The sequence below is a fragment of the Bombina bombina genome, chromosome 2 (assembly GCF_027579735.1).
Source record: "Bombina bombina isolate aBomBom1 chromosome 2, aBomBom1.pri, whole genome shotgun sequence".
NCBI classification, from domain to species: Eukaryota; Metazoa; Chordata; class Amphibia; order Anura; family Bombinatoridae; genus Bombina; species Bombina bombina.
This window is the reverse complement of record NC_069500.1, coordinates 283,706,181-283,731,977: the sequence shown is the minus strand read 5'-3', so window position 1 is coordinate 283,731,977 and position 25,797 is coordinate 283,706,181. Positions and strand designations below refer to the sequence as shown.

The window sequence follows — 25,797 nt, the reverse complement described above, 5'->3', positions numbered from 1 at the left end:
TGGTTGGATGTGCACCAAAATATCTTTTGTTGTTTCATCATGTAAATACTCTTGTTTTTACAAGAGGGGGGCTGCAGAATACATCAGACATTGTAAATAATCTTGTCCCTCTGCTTTGCTCAAAATTACTGAGGAGAATATATCAATCAAAAATCAACCTTTTTTTTGAGTGTCGGTACTCAAAAGAGAGTAGATTTATATATATATATATATATATATATATATATATATATATATATATATATATATATATATATATATATATATATTTGTATATTTGTGTGTTAAATGATCAGTCATAATATTATAAACCTAGTAAATGATTGTTAGTATCATTGTTGTTACGGGATTCATAATCATCTTTACAGGGACATTGTATTTGTAAAATGTTCTATTATAAGAAACAACGGTATTTACACGTTGCCATTTTTTTATTGTTTTGGATGGAAATAAGTAAAATTTGTTTAAATTTAAATTGGATCAAATTACAGCAGCATTATTTGTGTACTTCCTACTAATGTTCACTGGCTGACTGATCATTGGTTGACAAGTACTTCCTACCATTCCTCTTTTGTAGCTATCAGCTAATAAGCATTAGTAGGAAGTACATTTCAACCAATGATCATTCAGCCAGTGATCAGTAGTAAGGAGTACACAACGGGTACTGCTGTATTATTTTAACATGTTTAAATGTAGTAAAATGTTCTTGTTTTGCAGTTCATAACCATGAAAAGCCTCTTGTGTATTTTATATTTTCTCTCTTGTTTTTGCTAATTAGGGACAGATATAAATTAACTCCTGCACTGATCTCACTAACTGTACATTGTTGGAGGGTCAATATTCTGGACATGTAGAAAGTTTAGGCTTTACTGCACTGCCTGTCAGTTATAAAATCGAAATAAACCAGTTTAACTTTTCATGCAAAAAAATATGTATTTAAATCTAAATAGTGCTATTTTTATATGTGCAATTGAATTTATTTGCACTTAATAATCCTGTAAGATTTACTCAATTGTCTTGTTCAATCTATATAATTTGTAGCTCTATCAGAAGCAAAGATAATGTTAGTTGGTTAATATACTAATATATTAGTTTATATGCCATTGCTTTCATGGCGTAAATATGTAAACAAGATATTGGGCGCCATGTACTAAATGGCGGGCAGACAGCTTCTCAACTCGCGAAGCTGTCCGCCTGCCTTCGCTACACACGGACAGCGGATCTGTTGATCCGCTTGCCTGTATGTATCATTACACACTGATCGTTGTGTTTTGTGCTATCACATTTCATTGCATAGGAGATGCTTTGTTCTAAAACGTTTCCAAATGACTGAACAAATAAGTCAATTATTTTTATTGTTAGGTCTTCTGGGGGAAACACAAATTCATACATTTAAAGGGATAGTCTATACCAGAATTGTTATTGTTTAAAAAATAGATCACACCTTTACTACCCATTCCCCAGCTTTGCACAACTAACATTATAACATTTAAATATTTAAATAGGCTTAGATAAGGTAATCACAGAGCTAAAAAGTATATTAATATAACCATGTTGGCTGTACAAAACTGGTGAATAGGTAATATCTGTCTTTTTAAACAATACATTTTTTGGAGTAGACTGTCCCTTTAAAGGAACAGTCTACACCAGAATTGTTATTGTTTTAAAAGATAGATAATCCCTTGTTTACCCATTCCCTAGTTTTTCATAAGCAACGCAGTTATATTTATATATTTTTTTACCTCTGTGATTATCTTGTATCTAAGCCTCTGCAGACTGCCCCTTTATTTGTTCTTTTGACAGACGCAGTTTAGCCAATCAGTGATGGCTCCCAGGTAACTTAACGTGCATGAGCACAGTGTTATCTATATGAAAAACATGAACTAACACCCTCTAGTGGTGAAAAACCTGTTAAAATGCATTCTTAAGAGGCGGCCTTCAAGGTCTAAGAAATTAGCATATGAACCTCCTAAGTTAAGCTTTCAACTAAGAATACCAAGAGAACAAAGAAAAATTGGTGATAAAAGTAAATTGGAAAATTGTTTAAAATTACATGCCCTATCTGAATCATGAAAGTTTTTCTTGGACTAGACTGTCCCTTTAAGCACTGCATTGCAAAGGATCTGTATTAAAAGCATTACAAACTGTAATTTCATTAGCAAAACTAGCATTATATAGCAGTCCAAAGACAAACCCTTTAAAAAGCCTATAGGCTATGTCAACCTTTTTTCTAGTGCCCCAAAATAACGATATTCTGGTTTCCATGAGTGGCCAGGGCATTCCCTTGGTATGGCTGGACATTTCTGCAAAGGGTTTAAAGATATCATCACCAGATTCCCAAACTTGGAAAGAGGGCTATGCTGTAATGATCCTGTATTCTATAACTGGTATGGAGGATTCAGTAAAAATGTTTAAGCCCTTGAATTCCGCCTCTTATTTCAATGCAGTTGATTTTCACATTCATGTGTGTCATATAGATTACATTGTGCTTATTCCTCTGGAGTTAGTTATGAGAGGGCACTGATTGTCTGAAATGCAAGTATGTCAAAATAACTAAAATAAGGGGGCTGTCAGAAGAGACTTAGCTACAAGGTAATCACAGAGGTAAAACGTATATTACTATAACCATATTGGTTATGCAAAACTGGGGAATGAGTAATAAAGGGATTATCTATTTTTTTAAACAATAAAATGTTTGGAGTAGACTGTCCCTTTAAGTAAACAGGCTTCAAATGAGCAATGTGTTTGGAAGTATTGTATTTGTGTGCGTTAATAATCTTGATGTATGGATATAAATTTGTGGTAAAGTCTTTTGCAGTCTAGAGGTGAATGCCTGGGGCAGATTCAGGCTGTATAATAACTGGCCAAGTATTTCTGGGTTAAATGGTTTTAGATCATCCCAGGTTTCATGTTGGTAATTTAAGACATTTATACAGAAAAAAGAGCACTAAAGGACAAATTTTCCAAGAGGTGACCATCACATAAAATGAATGACAGTTGGGAGCTCAGTGCTGTATATGTTATATGAGTTGTTTCAAACATGAGGAGGTAGATGATTAATCAATTGTGCATAATAAAACAACTCTACTAAATCTTGAAAATTGAGAGAGCACATGGCAGGCTTCACAAGCCTAACCCTGCCACATAGCTGTCCTAAATTGTCAATTTGACAAACAATAGATATTTTGTTAACACAATTACAGTGGCAAATCCTGTAATCTGCAGAATCATGTTTGAATTTGCTGCTTCAAATAAGGAAAGTGATGGGTGAAGTTTTACCTTTGAAAAACAACTGCAGCAGACAAAGTATTTGTTATAATTACTTTCAGACTCTAGCTATATGTTAACCTATTGGAAGATTGCAGATAAATGTCGTAATGATAAGGTGCTTACTGGCTCTTTAAAGGGACACTGAACCCATTTTTTTTCTTTCATGATTCAGATAGAACATGCAATTTTAAGCAACTTTTTAATTTACGCCTATTAATTTTTCTTCGTTCTCTTGGTATCTTTATTTGAATAAAACAGTAATGCAAGCTTACAAGCCAGCCCATCTTTGGTTCAGCATTTGGGTAGCACTTTCTGATTGGTGGCTAAATGTACCCACCAATCAGCAAGTGCTACCCAGTGTGCTGACATTACTTAGTCTGGGAGATGTGGTAGGGAAATAAATAAAACATTGAATAATTGTTTCAATGCTGATGAACCTTAAAAAAGACACTTTGCTTAAAAATGTTTTTGAGAATAGTTTTAAGTACAATGTCCCTTAAAGGGTGGACAACCCTAAGACATGTGAAGGTGTCTATATTTGTCAATGAATAGGTCAGTTATGTTTTAGTCAGTTTGATTCATACAGATGTGCGATGCTTTTTCTTGTTTTCTTTGTTTTGAAATATGTCTTGCTTATACAACCATAAAAGGACAAAATTATTTTTCTGTGCGATTTACAGTTTTTTTTATTCCCTTTTCATAAAAAAAAAAACTGCAGACATGGAATATTGCCACTTGCTTTGCACTGAGAATAATAAAAATACATATTCAGGAGAGGCAATTAACATGCAAATGGAAATAAAAAAAATCTATTCAGGGCACAGCCAATCTGTGTATTATTAGTGCATATACATATTATATTGATTCAGATACCATAGGTTTGTGGAATAGAGCTTTTATTGCAAAACAATTTCAATTCTGAATTGTAATTAGACGTCCCATTTCATTAAAATTACGTTATGTCACTGAATGTGAGAAGGTTGTTTTTTTTATATTTGGTATATAATATATGCCGGTATTTGATTCAAGGCAACATAAATAAAGTTTTATTTATTTTTATTTTTTTGCCATATGATTTCAGTATTATGAATGCACATTGTACAGATTAATCTTTTTAACATAAATATAATATTATGCATAATGGTGACAAATTTATAGATGTCACATGTCATTTACTGATCATGTTCTCATATTTCAAAACCTAGAATCTAGGGAATATAAAAAAGGATTTTGTATCCTTGTAGATTTTTTTGAAGGAAGCAGATGTGGGTGGTTATTTGCAATAGAAGTGAGTTAATCTGGCATGAGGTCTCTTAACTGTGTAGTATCTCAATAGTATCTAAATCATTTTAAAAGGACATAAAACCTAAAACATTTTCTTTCATGATTCAAATAGAACATAACAACGTTACAGTTTACTTTTATTATCACATTTTCGTTGTTGTCTTGAAGGTAAGTTCAGGAGTGTGCACGTGTCTGCAACATTCAATGACAGCACTATTTCCAGTCATTTAGTGCTCCAGAATGTACACGCTACCTATCTAGATATCTCTGTAACAAAGAATAACATGAGAACAAGCACAAATTTGATAATATAATAAATTGGAAACGTTATTAAAATTGTATTCTTGATCTGAATCATAAAAGAAAAAAATTGTGTTTTATGTCCCTTTAATTGAACTACTTGTTAACTATGTGCTTGCAGTAGCATATATCTTGAAATTCTGTCATACAGATTTTTGCAGTCTAAATATGGAAGTGTTGCTCTGCAATATAATCGTTGTGTAACTTACTAAATATTGAGGGGAAATGTTTCAGTCATGAAAGGTATTTTAAGGTGTATTACGTGAAGTGAGGTAAATCTCTGCCCTGTTCTTTTACTGTTGACCATGGGAGTGTAAAATCATTACTCTGTATATGCTACTGCCAGTCAAAGGGGTGAAATCACTGTATTTGTGTGTTACAAGCAGCCAAATAATTTAAATTATTTGAGTAATACTGACATCTAAGGAGAGATACTCACAGTTTAGTTCTGAAAAATGTATATGAAGAGGTAAAGGGTAAGTTCTAAGGTAGAGCTTTTGGAAGGAGCATTATACGATCTCACCTATCACCATGGCACAATCACCAAGAGATTGTCTAGCACTGATTTGTAATGCAACTGGTAGCCCTTAATTCACCTGTATGTAAATAAAAAACACACACAGTTTCTTTTTCACATACTATATGCTGTTATTTAATGGGCCTAGACATGTGACATTTTTATTTCTAGAAATGTCAGTTTTGTATATAAATCTCAGCTCTTAGTTAATAATAATAATACAAATGTATATAGTAGAATTGCAAATCAACTAATGCAATAGAAAATGCACTTGCTCCACATTTCAAATGAGCAGTAGAACTTTTGCCAACAATTTTCCAAATGTGTTAACACTTTGTTCCCCCTATATTATATAACAACCATCAGCCAATCACAGACTCATACACTGGGAACTCTTGCACATGCTCAGTAGTAGCTGGTGCCTCAGACTTTGTTTTTACTCTCTGAATTTGAATGTTTAATTTTGACTTTAGTACCAAATGTGGTAAGGACCATAATGCACTTCACTTACCTTGTGTGACTTCATATGGATCCCATAAGTCTTTTTTTATTGGTTGAATGCAAATAACAGACACTATGAGGCGGATTTAATAAGCAGCAGATGCTACTTTATCCGCCTGTAGTTTTCAGATCACCGGAAACAGCAATTAAGAAGCAGCGGTTATAAGACCGCTGCTCCTTAACATGTCCACCACCTTTGAGGTGACGGACTGCAATCATCCCGACCAGATATGATCTTGCTGATTGACACCCCTACTAGTGGCCGATTGGCTGCGAATGTGCAGAGGGCGGCATTGCACAAGCATTTCACAAGAAATGCTTGTGCAATGTAAAATGCATGTCGGCATTTAGCGATGTCTGGCAGACATGGTTCGCTATAGCGAATCATGTCCGCCCAACATTTGGTAAATTGACCCCTATGCCCTATTTACAGCAACTAATTTATTTACATTATGTTAGCATAAAGTATAATATATTTTTAAACAATTAAAAAGACATGCTAGAATTTCATGAGCCTTGATCAAAGAGAAACAATACTTTGCTCTGTTGAAGTTAATTATAAAAATGTAATTATTGCACGTTCGTTATCTAGTCCTAAAGCAATATTGGTTAGAATGATGAAATGTAATGTGGTAAAACTGTTAAAATAAAAAGGAGTTAAGAGCAGCAAAGGCTTTAGAGACTAAAAAAAAACAAAAAAACAATTCTTTGAGTAATCTGTACTGTAAATGCAGAATGTGCTTTTGTCTGCTAAAATGGAAAGCTAAGCAGTCTCTCTAGAAATTAATTTATATATTGTGGACATCTGATCTTCCAGGGGATTTATAGCTTTGCTTTAAATGGCACATTCTTATCTACTGAAACACATGGTTCCAACACAGAATTTCCCTTTGGTTGCTGTTTTTTCTTAAAGGCTTATATAGCTGTTGTATCACATTACACATCCTGGCTTTTTTTTTTTTGATGCTCACACTGAAATATTCTTGTTCTCTGCAGGTGGTTTTTCCTAGGGTTGCCCAGGTTTGCAAAAATGACATGGGAGGCTCACAGAGGGTGCTTGAAAAACAGTGGACTTCATTTCTGAAAGCTCGATTGAATTGTTCAGTACCTGGGGATTCACATTTTTACTTCAACATACTGCAGGCAGTCACAGATGTGATCCATATTAATGGCCGGGATGTTGTGTTAGCCACATTCTCAACACCTTACAACAGGTGAGCTGTTAAACTTGTCACTTTAAAAAATATCAAGCTGCTTTTTCCCCCTAATATCTGCATTAGTATTTTATATTAAAAATTAATTTGTCTATGCAAACACTCATTTCTATTTTTTTTATATGTACAAGTATATTAAGTATTAAAAATGGCAGTATTTATTATGATGTATATGTTTCTGTGTGTATAGTGTTATTTATACCCATGGCAGGGTGGAATGATTAATGGGAGTCCTATTCCACCAAACATATTTTAATGACAAAGGACCGAACAGCTATCGAAAGGCACCTTTACGGTTGGTTAGAGCAAGCTTGAGGTCATTATGAGTATCTGACTTCTTACAGTCATCAAGATTATTTCATGATAAAAGAACCTGCCATTTGCAGCCACTAACAGAAGAACTGTGCTTCTCTTATAGTCCCTACAAAAGACTAAATTGGACATCTTTTTCTTGGTCAAGAAATGCTGGAAACACAAATTTAATGATGTAATGCTGATCTTGTCTTAATTGGGCGTTTTAGCATTAAACTGCAATCCTGGCAAGCTTAGACTGGATATGTGGCACAGTAGGGTTTTGTGAATTAAGGCAAGAAATGTGTTGATAACATCTACAGGCCATCACTTCAAAATAATAGGCCATAATTCAAACAGCCTATTACCTACTGTGAAAAGCCCATAGTAGATAGTTTCTCAGGGATTTTCATTCTTTTTCAGTCCAGTATAATTAGGTCTTTTTTTTAGATTCCATTGAAGGAAAAGCTGCTAACAGGAACTCGGCTGTTGGTACATTTGTCAGTTTTGCATGAAATTCCCCTTAGTTATCAATAGACAAAGGTTAAAGGGTTTAGTATTCTATGACAGGAAAGCTTCTATACCACATGTGTTTTAGTCAAAAATTGTATGCATAGTTTTGGCGTGACTAACTTTCTGGGAAATGTCACATTGCAGCATCCCAGGCTCTGCCGTCTGTGCGTATGATATGGCCGACATTGCAAGTGTTTTTACCGGACGATTTAAAGAGCAAAAATCACCAGATTCAACATGGACTCCAGTCCCTGATGAGAGGGTACCTAAACCCAGGTAACCGCTCTGTGTAAACAGATGCACAGTTATAGGCCTTACTTCATCTGCCAATATAAGGGTGGATTTGTGATTGAAAAAAAAACATGTCATTTTAAAGTTGTTTGCTATTATTCTCTTTTATTCTGAAATAAGGATTATATTAGCTTGGAAATACATATTTAAACTTTTTTTGCTTCAGTATACACTCTTGGGAAGGAGCTAGGTTTCAACAAAGAATAAAAAAGGTACATTTTACCACAGAAGTAAATTGAAAAGATTTTTCTTTGTATGACCTATCTGAATCCTAAATGTTTAAAGCAATATGAAATCCAAAATGTTTCTGTCATGATTCAGATACAGTATACAATTTCAACAACTTTCCAGTTTACTTCTTTGATCAAATTTACTTCACTCACTTTGTATTCTTTGTTGAAAGAGCAGCAGTACACTTTTGGGGAGCTAGCTGAGCCAATAACAAGAGGAATATATGTGCAGCCACCAATCACTGGCTTACTCCCGGTAGTGCCTTGCTGCTCCCGAGCCTACCTCGGTATGCTTTTCAACAAAGGATACCAAGATAATTAAGCAAATTGGATATTGGAACTAAATTTTAAAGTTGTTTAAAATTTTACGTTCTTTCTTAATTATAATTGAAAAAATTTGGGTTTTATTTCCCTTTAATTTTGACCTCCATCTTCCTTTATGTGCTATAGTTAAAAAGTTTAGAGTGTGTAGCAAGTACCATTTTTAGATTACACAGCAAAACATTGTATTTTTAAAGATATGTATAGAATTCTAGTTGTGTATTTATACATTAGTATCATGTTTTTGCAGAAAAAAAGCTTCATGCATTTGTTTTTCAAAATCTGCACCATACTTAGCGATAGTGTAACTATGGTGCTTGTGCTTATCTTAATCTAAGTATTGTACAGTTGTAGCCATAGCATTATGTGGTATATTTAGGAGTATAATATAAGGAGTGAACTTTTATATATTATATACAACACAATAACTAACAAATTACCAGGCATGCAATCAAGTAATAGATTAAGGGTTAGCGTTGACTTTTGGAGAAGTTTGTTATAAAATATGCTCATATGTTTTCTTCATGAAAATACATTTCTGTAGGTTTACTCTTCTTTTTAATTCTCTTTTAAGACCAGGCTGCTGTGCAGGTTCTGCAACGGTAGAAAAATATGCCACTTCCAATGACCTTCCAGACGACACTCTTAACTTTATTAAAACACATCCTCTCATGGATGAGGCAGTGCCCTCTATAGTAAACAAACCACTATTTCTACGGACCATGGTTAGGTAAGCAGATTGTGTTATCCTTCAGCCAAATACTTGGCACACATTTCTGTTAAGAAACATGTTTCAGGTGCTTTGAAGGTCTGTAAACATTTTTGCTGTACTTGGCACTTTTCCAACCTCAAATGATGAGCGTAGGGCATATGCCACAGAAGTCCCAAGGCTACTTTCAAGAGATGAAATGTCATTTTATCTGCACTAAAACCAGATGTTAGTGACAGAAGAGATCAGGAGATCCTTCATTATTAACTTAACTCTTAATGTTTTGGAAGAAAGAATACATAAATTGATCTCATGTGACTTTGCCCATTTTACGTTTGAAATCTATTGTTTTAAACCATTATTTTAATTGATGTTTCATTAAAGGACAATGTAACATAGTATAATTGCATAATAAAAAAGACAATGCAATAAACTTTATTTGAATTTAGATTTTTGTTTTGTTATTAATTGTTTTATTAAATTTAGTTTTTTTAATTTAGTTCCTCTACTCCTTGTTCATCCCCTGAACCCCCTTAGCATGAATAAGCCTATGAGCCCAGCTGCTTTGTAGATCACCATCATGAGAGCTGATTTACAACAGTGCAACCTCTTGGCAGGGCCCTCTACCCATTTGTCTCCCATAAATGCTACGTTGGACATTAGACCTATGTTTATAGCACTGCGGAATCTGTTGGTTCTCTACAAATAACTGCTAATTATAATTTGAATTTCAAATGTGCATTAGTTTTTTTCTTACAAATTTCAAAGTTTCCTTTCATTTCCCAGTCCCCAATCACTTTACATTAATTAGCCAATAACAGAATCATATAGGTATATGCTGTGAACTCTTGCACATACTCAGTAAGAGCTGGTGCATACTTAATATTATTATTGCATGCTTAGTATAAATCAGGAAAGTAAATATTTACTTTCTTGTGCTTTAATAGCAAAAATATTCTTAAACTCCTTGCCAATTAAAGAGTTAATTTCCAATATACTGAAATGTTTATCACTCACTAACTATGCAAACTATATTTGGTATAAAGATAATTGTAATAAAATATCTTTATGATTTAAAGGAAGAAATGCAATAAATGCATAATAACAGGATAATGAATAATGTTTATTGCACATCCTAGGTATCGCCTAACCAAAATTGCTGTTGACACGGCTGCTGGACCATATCAGAATCACACAGTGGTTTTCCTGGGATCGGAAAAAGGAATAATTCTCAAGTTTCTGGCGAGGACAGGATATAGTGGTTTCCTAAGCGATAGTTTGTTTTTAGAGGAAATGAATGTGTACAATTCTGAAAAGTACGTCCCTGACTTTCTGTTCATTTATTGTATGCCTGCTTAAGCGTTGTTTACAATGCTGCTACTGGGAATAGCACTTATTTTGCTTGGGATTTTCTGTCATTTGTCATTTGTCAAATATTACAGCTTAGATATGAACACTCTAAAAACGTACATACATGCTTGAGGACATTATAGTCCCCTCTGTGCCCCAACTCATGACTATCAATTGCCCTTTGTTTTATAAAATAAAACAACCCATTAATGTTCACATTAATGTTTATTGATTAACTGGTAATAATGCTTAACATGTGAGAAAAATATGTAAAATTTAAATTGTTCTTTTTAATAGTAAATAACACAGAATAGAGTAAATATGCATCCACAATATATAATTTGACTTTTCTAATTAATTCTTTGTATCATTTTAACATAAAATATTGGACTGTCCAGTTGAATATCTGTCACCTGGCAACCCTAGTTATAAACCAAATGTATGTAAACAAAAAGTATCTTTTCAGCACAACAATGTTTTTGGAAAGACAAACAAAATGTCCATTGTATAAAATGCTGCAATGTTGTTGCATGAGTATATATGATCTAAATATTAGCCAACTGCAGAATCCATGTGATTAAAGGGATATGAGATCCAAAACTTTTCTTTCATGATTCAGATAGAGCACAAAAATGTCTAATTAATTCTTAATATCAAATGTTCTTTGTTCTCTTGGTATCTTTTTGTTAAAAAGCAGGCACATATGCTTAGGAGCCTGATCATTTCTGGAGCACTATATGGCAGCACTATTTCCTGCAATGTAGTGCTCCATATGCCTACCTAGGTATCTCAACGCACACAATCATGGGAACAAAGCAAATTTGATAGAAGTAAATTAGACACTTTTTAAATATGGTATGCTTAGGGCTAGATTTATTAAGCCTCTACGGCAGCAAGTTCTCTCAAGAACTTGCTCGCCATCATTTATCAAGCAGTGGTCACCAGACCGCTGCTTCCTTAGCCTCTTCGCCACCTCTAATGTGGCGAAATTCAATCTCCTCGGTCTAGTCAGACCGAGGAGATTGACAGCTCCTGCCTGCGCGTGATTGGCTGTGCGCGGGCAGGAGGCGGGATTGCACGTGAGCGCAAAATTGCGCTCGTGTGCAATGCCGAATACCTGCGGGTATTTTCGCCCTGCCACAGGCGAGCTGAGGCATACAGGGCGCGTAAACGCGCCCCTGTACGCCTCAGCTTTAATAAATCTAGCCCTATGTCTTTGTCTTGGGTTTCATATCCCTTTAATATGTAGCAGTCAATACTTTTCCATAAAACTGACATTCAATACAACAGTGGCTAAGAAAAAATGTATTCTGTTTCATTTAGGTGTAGCTATGATGGGGCAGAGGACAAGAGAATCATTGGCATGCAGCTTGATAAACAAAGCAACTCTCTTTATGTTGCTTTCTCCACCTGTGTTATATGGGTCCCGCTGGCAAGATGTGAGCGACACATGAAGTGCAAAAAGTATGTATCGGCCTTCTACACTTAATGACTCTATAATTCTGCATGCAATCTCTGTGTGACGTTACTGCATGTCCACACATCGATCCATTCTCCAGTACTCTAGCGCATCTGCATAAACAACTCACATCTGTGCCACTAGCTTTTTAATTTTCCACTTCTATCAACAAACGGGTTAAGTGGGATACAGTAATCATTCTATGTTCTCAGTGCTTTGTTTCTCTATGCAGGACTTGTATTGCTTCCAGAGACCCATACTGTGTTTGGTTGCGAGAAGCGGGAACATGTTCACAGCTGTCACCTGGTACTAAGTAAGTTGACACAAATCAGTGCAGATAACTATATCAAAGATTACGGCAGTGAACGCTTTAATTGAATAAGCAATTGGCTTTTTCTCTTGGAGCTTTTACTGCTATTATACAGTGGTAATTACAATCAAAATAATCAAACAAATAGTGTACAGTCAGTGAAGCACAATGACTCTGTGTTTTCCATTGAAATAATCTGCAAAGAATTTTAGGGGAATACATTTCTTAACAACATGAAGTTGCCTTTGGCTGTCAGGAGTCTCCATTCCAGCAAATTGTAATTATGGAAATTGAGAAAGAACCTTTAGAATTTGACAATTGGCTTTTGAGTAAGGAACTTGTTTTTGCTCACAATGCAGCTTTAATAAATAAAAGCAGAACTTGACAATTAGAATGTGCAATCAAATCAACAATTATTCTGTGAGTCTATTTATTTTTAGCAGACTAATTGGGGAATTATGTTTATAAAAGTCTAGTTAAAATAGAAATAGATATTTCAGAAAATTCTTATATTAAATGGTGTCTATATCGCAGTAAGTGTTTAGTTACTATACATTCTTAATATGTTCATTTTTGGCTGTTTGTATTACATATATTAGATACAGGTACAAATCCCCAAATCCAGAAATCCAAACTTTTTAATTTGTATGTTTTTTGTTTTTTTTACTTTTTCCCAGTCTGTAAGTTGTTTGTGTTCTTAAATGCAAATAATGGTCTTTATTTATTTAAAACAACAAACATTATCTTTCTGTTTATAGTACTGCACTATCTTTCTGATGGTATTATGTATACAAATGTATTAAATTGATATAAAACTACATTTAGGTTGCATGTATAAATTGTATTTTGATGTAAATATTGCCTAAATGACATAAGATATTGTTGTTTACACTTGGTTCCATCCTCCTTTACAAAATGTCCTATTTTAAAGATGCAAATATTACAAAATACAAACTATTCTGAAATCCAAACCTTTTCTGGTCCAAACAGTTAGGATAAAGGGTTTTCTACCTGTATAATGTCATAAATGGCAATGCAATGGCAGCCTGGTTGCCTCAAAACTGAAAATTACTAAAAGTTCCCAGGAGCACTATATGAAAAAACGCACAATTATTATGATAAACCTGATATATGAACAAATGGTACTGAAAATGCAAATACAATATTACAAATTAAACATTATTACCAATCACCAAATTTAAATGTTAAGGTTCTTTAGGGACAGGAATGTGTACTATCATACTATATTAGTAGAGACTTATAAACAAATCTTTGCTTAAAGGGACATGAAACACAATATTTTTCTTTCCTGATTCAGATAGAAAATACTATTTTAAACAACATTCCATTTTACTTATATTATCTAATTTGCTTAATTTTTTATATATTTTTTGAAATTGTAATGCACATGGGTGAGCCAATCACACAAGGTATCTATGTGCAGCCACCAATCAGCAGCTACTGAGCCTATTCGAATGCTTTTCAACAAAGGATATCAAGAGAATTAAGCAAATTAGACAATAGAAGCAAATTGAAAAGTTGTTTAAAATTACATGTTCTTTCAAAATCACAAAAGAAAAAAAGTTGGGTTTCATGTCCCTTTAAGAATAATCCTTTTCAACACAGCCTCAAATGGAATTAATTCAATTAATTGAGAAGTAAATTGAAAAAGTGAATTTGTCAATAAGCCAAGCAGGTGCCTTTCCGAGTTAAAAACCCCTTAGGCATCTGCTTATTTTGTTTGGTGAATGATAAATCTGGAATTATTTGATGTTTATATTTGAGGTTTAATATAATATTTAAATTTAAGAGTACTGCAGAATCTAATGTTGTTCACCGGAAGCAATAATAATTGGGAACAGTTTTCATGTTGACTTCACTTGTGTTACTAAATTAAGAGCAAACTTTTCCAGATAGAACAGACATCTGGCTGGATTATGTTCATAATCCAAAAAATATCATTCATACATCTGAACAAGATTCCATGTCAGCAGTGACTGCAGTAAAGCTCTGTATCACTGTGCAAGTACATAACGCAGATCAGTTCTCTGCCATGTGTCAGAAACTACAAGGATGACACGTGACATAGTCCTTGTACTCATATTTATTATGGTTTGAAGCTGGTTCTGTTGCTGGAAAACATATGTACTGCTCCATTTACATAACCATTGCTGAATTATTGCCCCCAATTTAGTCATATGTAAAACAAGGTTAATTTGGTTTAGATCGATGTTTGGTAAGTTAGAAATTATTACACTATCTAATTAGTTTATTTGACTTACATGACAGTAAACTTTTCAGAGAAAAGTTATTAGTGTTATTAGCATAATTCCAATTCCAATTAAAGGGACATAATACCCATATGCTTAATCAGTTGAAAGTAATGCAGCATAACTGTAAAAAGATGACAGAACATATCACTATTTTACCTCCAAAGTTTCTTCAGCTCACAATAGTAAGTGCTTTGTGAATGGCTATGCTTCAGCTACTGTCAGCTGCATGTTATTAAAAACAGCCAATCAGATTAATCATAGTAAACTTCCTTAAACTGAGGAGGGAATTAACATGAATGTGTCTGTGACAGATACATGCTCCCTTCCAAGTCCTGCGACTAGCATCATGAGTGGCTACTTAAAATCTCTTTGAAATGGAATTTGGCTATGGAGGAAATTTTTACATAGAGATGTTCAGGTGATATTTTCTAGTCAGCTTTTCATAGATATGCTGTATTGCTTTCAAGTGCTTCAACATTTGGGTATCATGTTCCTTTAAAGAGGGTATTTCAATACATACGACAGTATGTTCCTACCCTAAATAAAGTCAATCTTCCAGAAGCAAGCCTTTTTCCATCATTATTGCTGTGGACATTCTCCTTATCAGACAATGAGCATTAGTAAAAAAAAAAAAAGCATACTGCAGTATCTGTTTATTTTTGAGGGGAGTGGGAATTAAATATTTACATACACTTTATGGCAGCTTAGTTAGATTTTTTACCTGAAGCATTCTAAATTTAATAAAAAAAATTATCATGTGGTACATTTCTTATCTACTGTGAGAATAAATATCATACCAGATAAACAGGTTTCAGTCATAATAATGTAATGCTTAGCACACTTGAAAAATATTGCACATAATTTAATAATGCTTGTTTTATTTAATTTATCAAAGTAAAGAAAACATAGGTCTAGGTACTATTACCGCTGCTTTTATAAGGAAAGTTTCCGAAGTCATTATTTTTTTTTCTGTCCGCTTGTGTTTTTTTAGTGATGCATTTTTGTTTCCTGACTTGAAGAATTTCTTCAGTGCAAACTGAGCATTAAGCTTTGATGTTTTTACAGCAACTGCAGGAAGACTGTGTGCTGGGGTTTGTAAATCTGTGTTTCTTTTTTTCCCTTCACAGAGTAGCATTTGAGCAGGACGTGGAGCATGGCAATACTGACAGCTTAGGAGACTGCCAAAGTAAGCAAAGAATCGGCCCTGTGTTTAGTTTAGGTGCAATAAGCCTTCTAAATTCCCAAAGTCAACATTACCTGCAATAATAACAGCAAAAAAAACTGTGCAGTAAAGAGGTGAAAGAATTCTAGCATTGTGTGTTGGAGATGAAAAAGAATCTCAATGTTTGCAAAAAAAAAAAAGGAAACGGAGGATATTTTTAGTCCTGATTTTCATGTAGTTAAAATCACAGGGCAAATTAGGTGGTGTACGGGGAAGTTGCTTAGGGAACATTTCACTGACATTAAACAGTTCTTTGCTTTGTGTAAAAATTGTGCTTCGTCACATGATCCCTCAAGAGGTAAAAAAAAAGCAAAATTTGTGACTTAGGTTTTTAAATTGCTGCAGATTTCTTAAACCACCTATTTGATTTGCATGGAAGTGTGCACAGGTGAAAAATGTGTCTGAATCTTTCAGAATGAATATTCGGTAAATTTAGTTTTCCAAATATTAATTTGCTGTGCTATTCAGTATTCATTTAGTTTTAAACAAAATTAATACTGAATACCATGTGTTGATCATTTACATTAAGGAGGCTTAGTCTCCTATTAGTGTACCCCAGGGCTCTGTGAAGAAGGTTCAGGATTAGTGTGGCTCTCATGCAGGCTAGAGGTAAATATTTTTAATCCAAAAAGTAATTTAAAGGAAACTATTGAACACTAATGAATTTCATCAGTATTTATTTGTTTCTTTAAATTTCGTGGTGCATTCATTCAAATATTTGTTTTCTGAAAATTAAACAGATATCTATTTTTCGTTAACAAATTTGCATTTGTAATGAAACAAATGCATGTTTAATTTGCAGCATTTCCTGGGTACAGAATTTAGGACCTCTTAGCTGTCCTGGATTCTGTGAGATTGTTGTAGGTTGGAGAGGATTGTTGTAGGTTGGAGATCTGACCACTTTAATACCCCCGGCAGCTCCCCTGGGCAAAATAAATAATGAAAATTGTTTGCAAAATTGTTCAATTATACATAACTAAACATTTTATATAAAAAAATCAAGGTGTTTACTGTCCCTTTAGGGAGAATTTCTACTTTAGAAGAGCACATAATTTTTGTCTTGTTGACTCTAGGTTACTATGGTCCTGATGATCAAAAACTCGCCAGCATGGAGAGAAATAACGCAAATTTTGGCTGGCTTTTTTTGAGAATTATCTTGCAATATAGGTATCTCTCCTTCACATATAGACCCTTGTCTAAATAGATAAACACTTCTCAAGATAAAATTTGCCTTTCTGTAATTCTTAAAAGGTCTTTTTGACGATCTCCTAAATAATCTAACTTGCACAGAGAGCTTTAAATCATCAGGCCTCATGCTTTTAAAGGGACATTAAAACCTCCTTCTATTTATGGGTGCTCCCATTTTGGAACGTAGGTTACACTGCAGGTATCTGAGGGAGAGTTCCTGCACATGCAAACACATAAAGACTGGAATGCAGTGATAGAGAGAGATTTCAGCATGGTGGCACCAATGACTACATGGAGGTGGGGAATTACCTCAATATGATGTTTATAAAATGTATTTTGAGAATAATGGCCCATTAACCCCATGCAAAGGCATTAAACAACAAGGCAAAGACCCGCTTAGAAGCCACAGCTACAGAGCAGAATATGGCTGGTGAGCCAATCAGCAATGGCATTTGCAAACAGCTAGCAATCACTTCTAAGTTTTCAGAGCATAACTTTATCTATGAGTTTAACCTATTTAAAAGCATTAAATATATAGCAAGCTATGACCAGTAATGCACAAATGGCATACTTTAACAATCTAGAGCAGATCATTTTTCATTAGAATTTTCCTTTATGTTTGTGAAGTTGGAGAGGCAGGAAAACAATCTTATTGAATTGTATCCACTGCCTATAGTATTTGTACTACACATTCTCTCAAGGGGTAGAATAAGTATTAAGTAAGAATAAGCGGAAAAAACAAATAATGCATATTCATTTGTTGCTTTCCTCTCTGCCACTCAAGGGGTTAAAATTTGTTGAGTAACATCTTTATTTAAAAAAAAGATGCCAATAATTCTCCATTTTCTCTTCTTTTTTCTCAGATTCGTTTGTGGCATTGAATGGTAAGGATTACTCAATTTAGTTTAACATGTAACACCTCTAGCATGTCTTTCCCCTATTTCATGCCTTAAAGTAAAATTTGTACCCTCAACTATTTTCTTCATAGAATTTACAACTTCTCCTCCAGAGCAGGAAACATATTACAACCTAGTGTATGGTCAGTTTATACGTATTTTTCTTAATAATTAGTAGCAGTGTTAGCATTAGATCTGTCATATTTCATTACTGTCCCAATTCACTAAAATTGCCAAATTGTTTGTCTTTTTCAATGATTATTTAAAGGGACTTTAAAGTATTACTTTGTTACCACAAAAAGGGTAATTTTATGGTTTATTACAAACTTCATGCTTTGTGACACGTCACTGTCCATCAATAGAGAAGCCAAAGTCTTCCTTTTCAGTCAGTAAGCTTCTGTCCATGGTTCATATAAAATACAACTGCATTGAAAGCAATAAATAAATACATTAGAAATAAAGAATACCTTTTAAAATAATGATAAAGATATTTAAGTGCCTGGTCTTGAAGTTTCATAAAATCTGGTTATAGAAATGCAGATAAGCCTCCAAGACTGAGTAAGAATAAAGACTAGTAGTAGCAGTTAAACCTTTATATTGCTTCTTTTTTTTAATTGGGCTAAAGATGCTTTTTGCATTAAGTTAAATTGGTTAGATGTGGAGGGCTTACAATTAAACATAGACAGAAGCATAGATTTTGATTCCTTTCTATGATTAATTAATCCCCTGGATAGATACTAGTTCTAAATGTTTCTTGGGCATTTTTTTTAATTTCCTTACAATATTTGTCTCTACCACATCCATTGAAATTCTTCAGCAGCGATTTATTAACAAACTAATTAATTTACTCATCTACATGACACATATCCATTAGTTTTTAAGATAGTTCTTCTAAGTGAAACTCTATCTAAAGTGATTACAAGTGAATTTTTCATTTTTAAGAATATGGTTTCATTAATGATTCTAGTTTATTCATTCTATTTAGTACCATTTTTGAAAATTATCTGGCCATCATCAAATAGCAAAAATGGATAGGCATGTCTGACCAAACCCTTAACTTGCAGTTACAATTTAACATAAAATTATATTTTTAACCAACTTCCCTACTGTGAATGCCTAACATCTTCTTTAAACTAAAAACAAAAGTGCTGGGCATGCAACCCAACTTAAAGTGCCACATTTACAAAAACATACAAATACTGTAGGTCTGCTAATCAGTGGCTTCAGTGGGGTGCTTACTTTTACATTTATTTTTAAGGAATGCCACTGAAAAATAAGATTGGGTTAGTTTGTCAAAATGTATTATTTTCTTGTGATATATATATATATATATATATATATATATATATATATATATATATATATATATATATATATATATATATATATATATAATTTTTACTTTGATAACCCTTTATTAAATGCAATTGAAATGCATAATCAATAAATGCATAATAAAAAGAAAATGCAAAAAAATTGCATTTGAATTAGCAGCAGATTTTATTCTAACAAATTTCAAAGTTCCCTTTTATTTCCCTGTCTGCTTTGTCATGTGACAACCATCAGCCAATCACAGACTCAGACTCTTGCATATGCACAATGGGAGCTGTGCCTCAGAAAATGTGCACATAAAAAGACTGTGCATTGATAATAAGTAAGTAAATTGTAAAGTTTTATTGCAACTTTACTTTACTGTCCCTATAAACAGTAGATAGAAAACATTTAACAGTTATTTGAGTAGATATAGCGATCTTGCTTGTAACAAACTTCAATATTTCCCCTTACCAAGGGAGAATGAATCTCTTCTAGTGTTAGCATGTTTTATTATTAGTGTAATAAAGTTTGTCCACATTGTATGGTTCCCCATATCCCTTTTGTTTACCTCAACTGTTGCCATATAATCTATTTTGGAACATACATAAATTGCAGCTTAAGGTTCATATTTTACAGACTGAAAGTCTAGAGAATATGAAACATCCCAAATCAGCTTCTCTTTTCCTGTAGCCTGAGAGTTTTGTTGAGGGCAGTTATCCAGTTCCATGGCCAACCCTAATAAATTGATATCACATTAATAATGTATTGAGTTCTTTTAATTTGATAATACTTGTGTAATGGCTTTGAGGATTGCTTCCCTGACAGTATTTTCATACAAATTAACAATAGAAATGTAATTTCTTTCCATTAAAAGTGTAGGTGAATAAATGACATTTCTAGATGTAAGCATAACTTTGAGTACATTGCAGACAGCTTTGCAGTGTTTCTGATGGATGTATTTTTAGCTGGGGATGTCAGGCACATGGAAAGTATCTAATTAAATTGCGTTTTGGATGAGGTGTTAACCACTTTGCTGCAAGAAATGACAACAACATGTTGCTACTCTATAGCAGCTAAGCAGCTAAAAGGTTAAAATGCAATTCTTTTATACTTTTATTTTGGCAAACAAAATGCAATTTTTTTGTGAATGGGACATATTATATACCTAAAACCCCATAGCTTTCTCTTGATTGTAGTACTTCTCCTCTAGCCATCTAATTAGGTTGCTTTAACTCCTAATGGCTCATATTTATAGTGTATTAACATAATCTCTTAGGTTTCAGTAGTTTGTGTATAGTACATCTAGACTAGATGTCTGTCTGTCTTACTAAATTCATTTCAGTTAACTATTAATCCAGATGTTTCTTGTGTCAGCTTCATTTCTGTGATATTTTTTTTTATGGAAAATATATAAACCTATTTAGACAACCAATACATTAACATATGCCTCTTGTTTCTGTGTCTGAATGACAATTTCCCAAAGGAAAAGGATTTTACATGATGCAATCTCCCACACTGTTTTTAAATGTCAAGACCAGACACACTTGGTTGTTTTTTCAGTACTTCAATAACACATTTACAAATGCAATTTAAAGGGACATAAAGGTACAGTAGGAAAACAATTTAATGAGTTAGAACATTTTCTTATTGCCTATATATGTGTGCTTAATGCCCACAAAGGGCATTATAGACAAGTAATAATAATAACTATGTGTCATATTGTTTTAAAGGGCCAGTCAATTACTTTATTAATGTTACATAATTGTGCAGAATGATGTAACATTAACTTAACGATGCCTGTAAAGAAGAAGGTATATTAAAGTTTTAACCCCCCCAAAAAAAACTTTACTTCTCTTCCTCTTTAGCTCCTCAGTTTTATCAAAAGCACATCACAGGTGCGCTTTGTTCTCGTGCCTAATTGCGCCATTGAATTACATTTAGTGCGCTTCCGTGCTGGGTAAAACAACCAGCAGCTCAGAATACAAGGCAAATTTAAAAGTCTCAAAAGATATTCTACTGTGCAAACTGTAAAAAAAAAATGATTTTTGGTGCACTTATAATTTTATGAATTAAAGGGCTATGAAACCCACATTTTTTCTTTCATGAGTCAGATAGAGCATGTGATTTTAAACAACTTTCTAATTTACTTCTATTATCATTTTTTCTTTGTTCTTCTGGTATCTTTTGTTGAAAAGCAGGGACATATGCCTATGAGCCTGCCCAATTCTGGAGCACTATATGGAAATAATTTTGCAAGAATGTTATTCATTCACAAGAGCACTAGATGGCAGCACTATTTCCTGTCATGCATTGCTCCAGATGCCTAACTAGGTATCTCTTTAACACAGAATATCATGGGAACTAAGTAATTTGATAATAAAAGTAAATTGGAAACTTTTTAAAATGGTATACTCTGTCTGAATCACAAAATAATTTTTTTGGGGTTTCATATACCAATAATCACTGATCAGAGTTAAATGTTACATAAAAAAAAAAAAAAAAAAAAAAAAATTGATGGAGACAAAAATCATCATCATTTTTTAATCATAATTCACTTGTGTAAAACATGAAATTAAATCCCATCAGTACTATAATTCATTGTTTCATATAATGCCTATTTGGGCAAGACAGTAATTGTAGTTAAAGTGAAAGTCAACCATAGCATTTTGAAATGCTAGGGTTGACTGTTGAAACAAATAAAGGGCCCTTTAATTTATGAAGTATAAGATACTTAATGCAGAAAATGTCTTTATTCGTTTCAACCGTTCGCCATTCTTAGCTGCTACGGCAGCCCACGGCCCAAAAATATATTTTGCTAAGATGTGACGTTTTCACCTCTTAGCCAATAGCCGTGCCGTAAATCCAGTTTGGCACCCATGGGAGCTGGATTTACCACACGGCTATTGGCTAAGAGGTGTAAACGTCACCTCTTAGCAAAACATGTTTTTGCCGTGGGCTGCTGTAGCAACCAAGAACGGCAATCGGTTGAAACAAATAAAGGAGCCTTCTGCATGAAGTATCTTATACTTCATGAATGAAAATGCCCTTTATTTGTTTCAACAGTCAACCCTAGCTTTTCAAAAACGCTGTGGTTGACTTTCACTTTAAAGTGAAATAAAAGTGATTCTTTCATAAAACTGTACTGAACTCTTCAGCTCCATACTAGCTCCCATTAGTGAATAAAGGATACCAAGAGAATGAAATCAATTTGCTAAAAAAATATATATAAAAATTCTCGTTAAATGACATGCTCTGTCTGAATCGTAAACATTTAATTTTTACTTTGCATGTCCCTTTAACAAATACATTTAATTTTACATAATTATTAGTCTATTGTTAACTCATCATATTTGTGAACATATCTAGACTTGTAAAACTGCTTCAAAAACGTGTATGTGATAATCATAGATGATGTAAATGAACTTACTTGTAGGCCAATTAAAGACTGCTACTTAAGATAATTTTATTGTCCTTATTATGTCACTAACATTGCCAGGCAGATGTAGATTAAATGTGAGTGATTCTCCTAATTATGACACCAATCAAAAAATATAATATAATTAGCATAATAACCCCATTCTTCACTCACGGCCTAATGTTTATTTTCTATATTGTATTAACAACAGTAGCAATGAAATTATCTGATGGGAGGTAAATATCAGCTATTTGTTTCCATTAAAGCAATTGCTTTGTATGTGAATATTATATATCAGTAAATAAGCACTGCACTCCTAGAATTCTATATAAAAAAATAAATGTTTTACAAGTATTTACTGTCCTTTTTAGCACAGTTTGCATTGTTTTGCAGTGCCTTAAAAGGCCTAGTATATGTTTATATAATTTGCTCTGGCCAATTACAGCAAATATAAATAAGCACCTATTACTTAATTTGCAATGGCTAAATTGAACATTGCAGGGTCAAGCTTATTGTTCTTCAACTATTCTGGTGCAGTACAAGAAAAAAAAACAGTGCAAGAAAATAGAAAAAAAGAAAGATATCCACATTGCAAAGCTTTTTCTGCCCACAGCTTAAGAATTTTATGTCAGTTTTAACGTCTTTTTTTTAATTTTATTTAATGTCCTTTTAACCCCATCTGTGTATTAACCACTTGCCTGCCAAAGAGGGCTTTACATAAGCAAGGTTCTCTGACAACCAAGGGGTTCAATCAATGTACAAGTAAACAGTGTGTGTGTGTAATATGAGTTTAGGGCAGCATAAAAGATAAATATGTTTGATCAAACACAACTGGCTCTTAAACCATTACTCTTGTGTTGTCCTGATATTGTCAAGTACACACCAGGCTACATGCTGTGCCTCTTCGTATTTTACACCAGCATCACAATAGTCTTTCAGTTTCTAGACGTTCTGTTTACTTGGTGTTTAGTTCAGTAACAAAGAAGCTTTGTTGCAGAAAGGAAGGGTGTTTCTTTGTTACCTGCAAAATCAACAAGAACATAAGTAGGTCAAATAGTGTAGCATTTGTCTTAAAAATACACTGTCTTCATTGTTGCAAGAATTTTCCTTTATTGACTTGTGAAGCATTACTGACAGACGCTTGAACGCGCAATTGTCTGAACAAACACAAATAGCTTTGATTGCCATGTTTATTGATTTATTCATTTATTTTAGAATATTTCACCAGAAAGGATGCACATATAGTTACCATTCAGATTTTTGGATTGAAATACTTTAATCAGCAAGAATACAAATTGCAATTCTACACATGGTTGAAGTTAAACAGTGCAGAAAGCTTTCATTTCAGTATATGTCAGAGAGATCAAGGGAATTAGATAAACACATTTTATAGAGATTAAATCTTATAAGAAGCAGGACAACATTGTGCCTCTTTAACACAACTATGGACCGGACACATTTTTTTTTTTTAAAGAGTTTATGGAATAAGGAAACCCGGTTTACATCTCTGATGCCTTAGCTGGACATTACTTAGGGGCATCAGTGCCTTTTTTTGCTCACTTTTTGTCAAGTGAACTTGCTAGTTGCCTGTGTAAATACCACCTATTACAAATATACACTTATGAAGAGCCTATTAAAGCAACAGTGCAACCTCATTTTCATAACACAAAATGTAAGACAAAGGGTAGAAGACTCAATTCTTTAAACCTTTTGCCAATTAAGGATGTTGGTCTATTGCCAGCTGCATACTTTACCTAATGGGACATGTGGTTCTACATCGATACATTTAAAGAGGGTCAAAAGCTCTGAAGATATAATAAGATACAATTATTTCTGATTAAAAAGAATAGTAAAAACAAAATTAAACTTAAAGGGACAGTCAACACCAGAATTTTTGTTGTTTTAAAATATAGATAATCCCTTAATTACCAATTCCCCAGTTTTGTATAACCAACACAGTTATTATACACTTTTTACCTCTGTAATTGCCTTGTATCTAAGCCTCAGCAGACTGCCCCCTTATTTCAGTTCTTTTGACAGACTTGCATTTTAGCCAATAAGAGCTGACTCCACGTTAAATTCACATGCATGAGTTCAATGTTATCTGTATGAAACACATGAACTAATGTCCTCTAGTGGTGAAAAACTATCAACATGCATTTAGATTAGAGGTGGCCTTCAAGGTCTAAGAAATTAGCATATGAACCTCCTAGGTTTAGCTTTCAACTAAGAATACCAAGAGAACAAAGCTAAATTGGTGATAAAAGTAAATTGGAAAGTTGTTTAAAATTACATGCCCTATTTGAATCATGAAAGTTTATTTTGGACTTGACTGTCCCTTTAAATGTACTGGGTATAGCATGTTGATAAACTATGGGGAAAAATGTGCTGCCTGTTTAAGCTTCCTATCCCTAGCAACATACTTTGTTACTAAACTTTGTTTTTAACACTCACAAAAAAAAATAAAAAATCAAAGATTTGGACAAGAATAAACCTTTTTTTGTCTTTTAAAATTATTCTATTCAACATTTTCTAAATAGATAATTGCTGTATAAAATTATTCTATTTTATAATACAAAATTTATGTAATAAAAAATAGCACAGTATTTATATTGTCAAAACATACAGCATATTGTGCAGTATTTTTCCAACTCTAATATTTTGTATGAAATATAAATTACTATATGTACAATTAATTTGTGAAATAATAAGGAATATTAATTTGTGAAATAATAAGGAATATTAATTTGTGAAATAATAAGGAATATTAATTTGTGAAATAATAAGGAATATTAATTTGTGAAATAATAAGGAATATTAATTTGTTCTTGTAAAACATTCTATTCTCTGACACACCCTTTTCACATTGTGCCTAGAACATGAAAGAACAATCGGCTAGATTACGAGTTGTGCGTTAGGGTAAAAAAGC

General features: G+C 33.3%; 1 protein-coding gene across 3 annotated transcripts in view; it reads left to right on the top strand.

The window, feature by feature from the left end:
• Window positions 1–25,797, top strand: part of SEMA6A (semaphorin 6A) — a 204,434-nt gene that overhangs the window by 121,215 nt on the left and 57,422 nt on the right. For all 3 annotated transcript variants that reach the window (XM_053701581.1, XM_053701580.1, XM_053701579.1), the window contains exons 10-17: window positions 6,869–7,086; window positions 8,035–8,166; window positions 9,307–9,462; window positions 10,581–10,757; window positions 12,115–12,255; window positions 12,483–12,563; window positions 15,961–16,019; window positions 18,107–18,127. In XM_053701581.1, coding sequence (XP_053557556.1) covers window positions 6,869–7,086; window positions 8,035–8,166; window positions 9,307–9,462; window positions 10,581–10,757; window positions 12,115–12,255; window positions 12,483–12,563; window positions 15,961–16,019; window positions 18,107–18,127 — 985 coding nt within the window. The remainder of the gene's footprint in view (window positions 1–6,868; window positions 7,087–8,034; window positions 8,167–9,306; window positions 9,463–10,580; window positions 10,758–12,114; window positions 12,256–12,482; window positions 12,564–15,960; window positions 16,020–18,106; window positions 18,128–25,797) is intronic.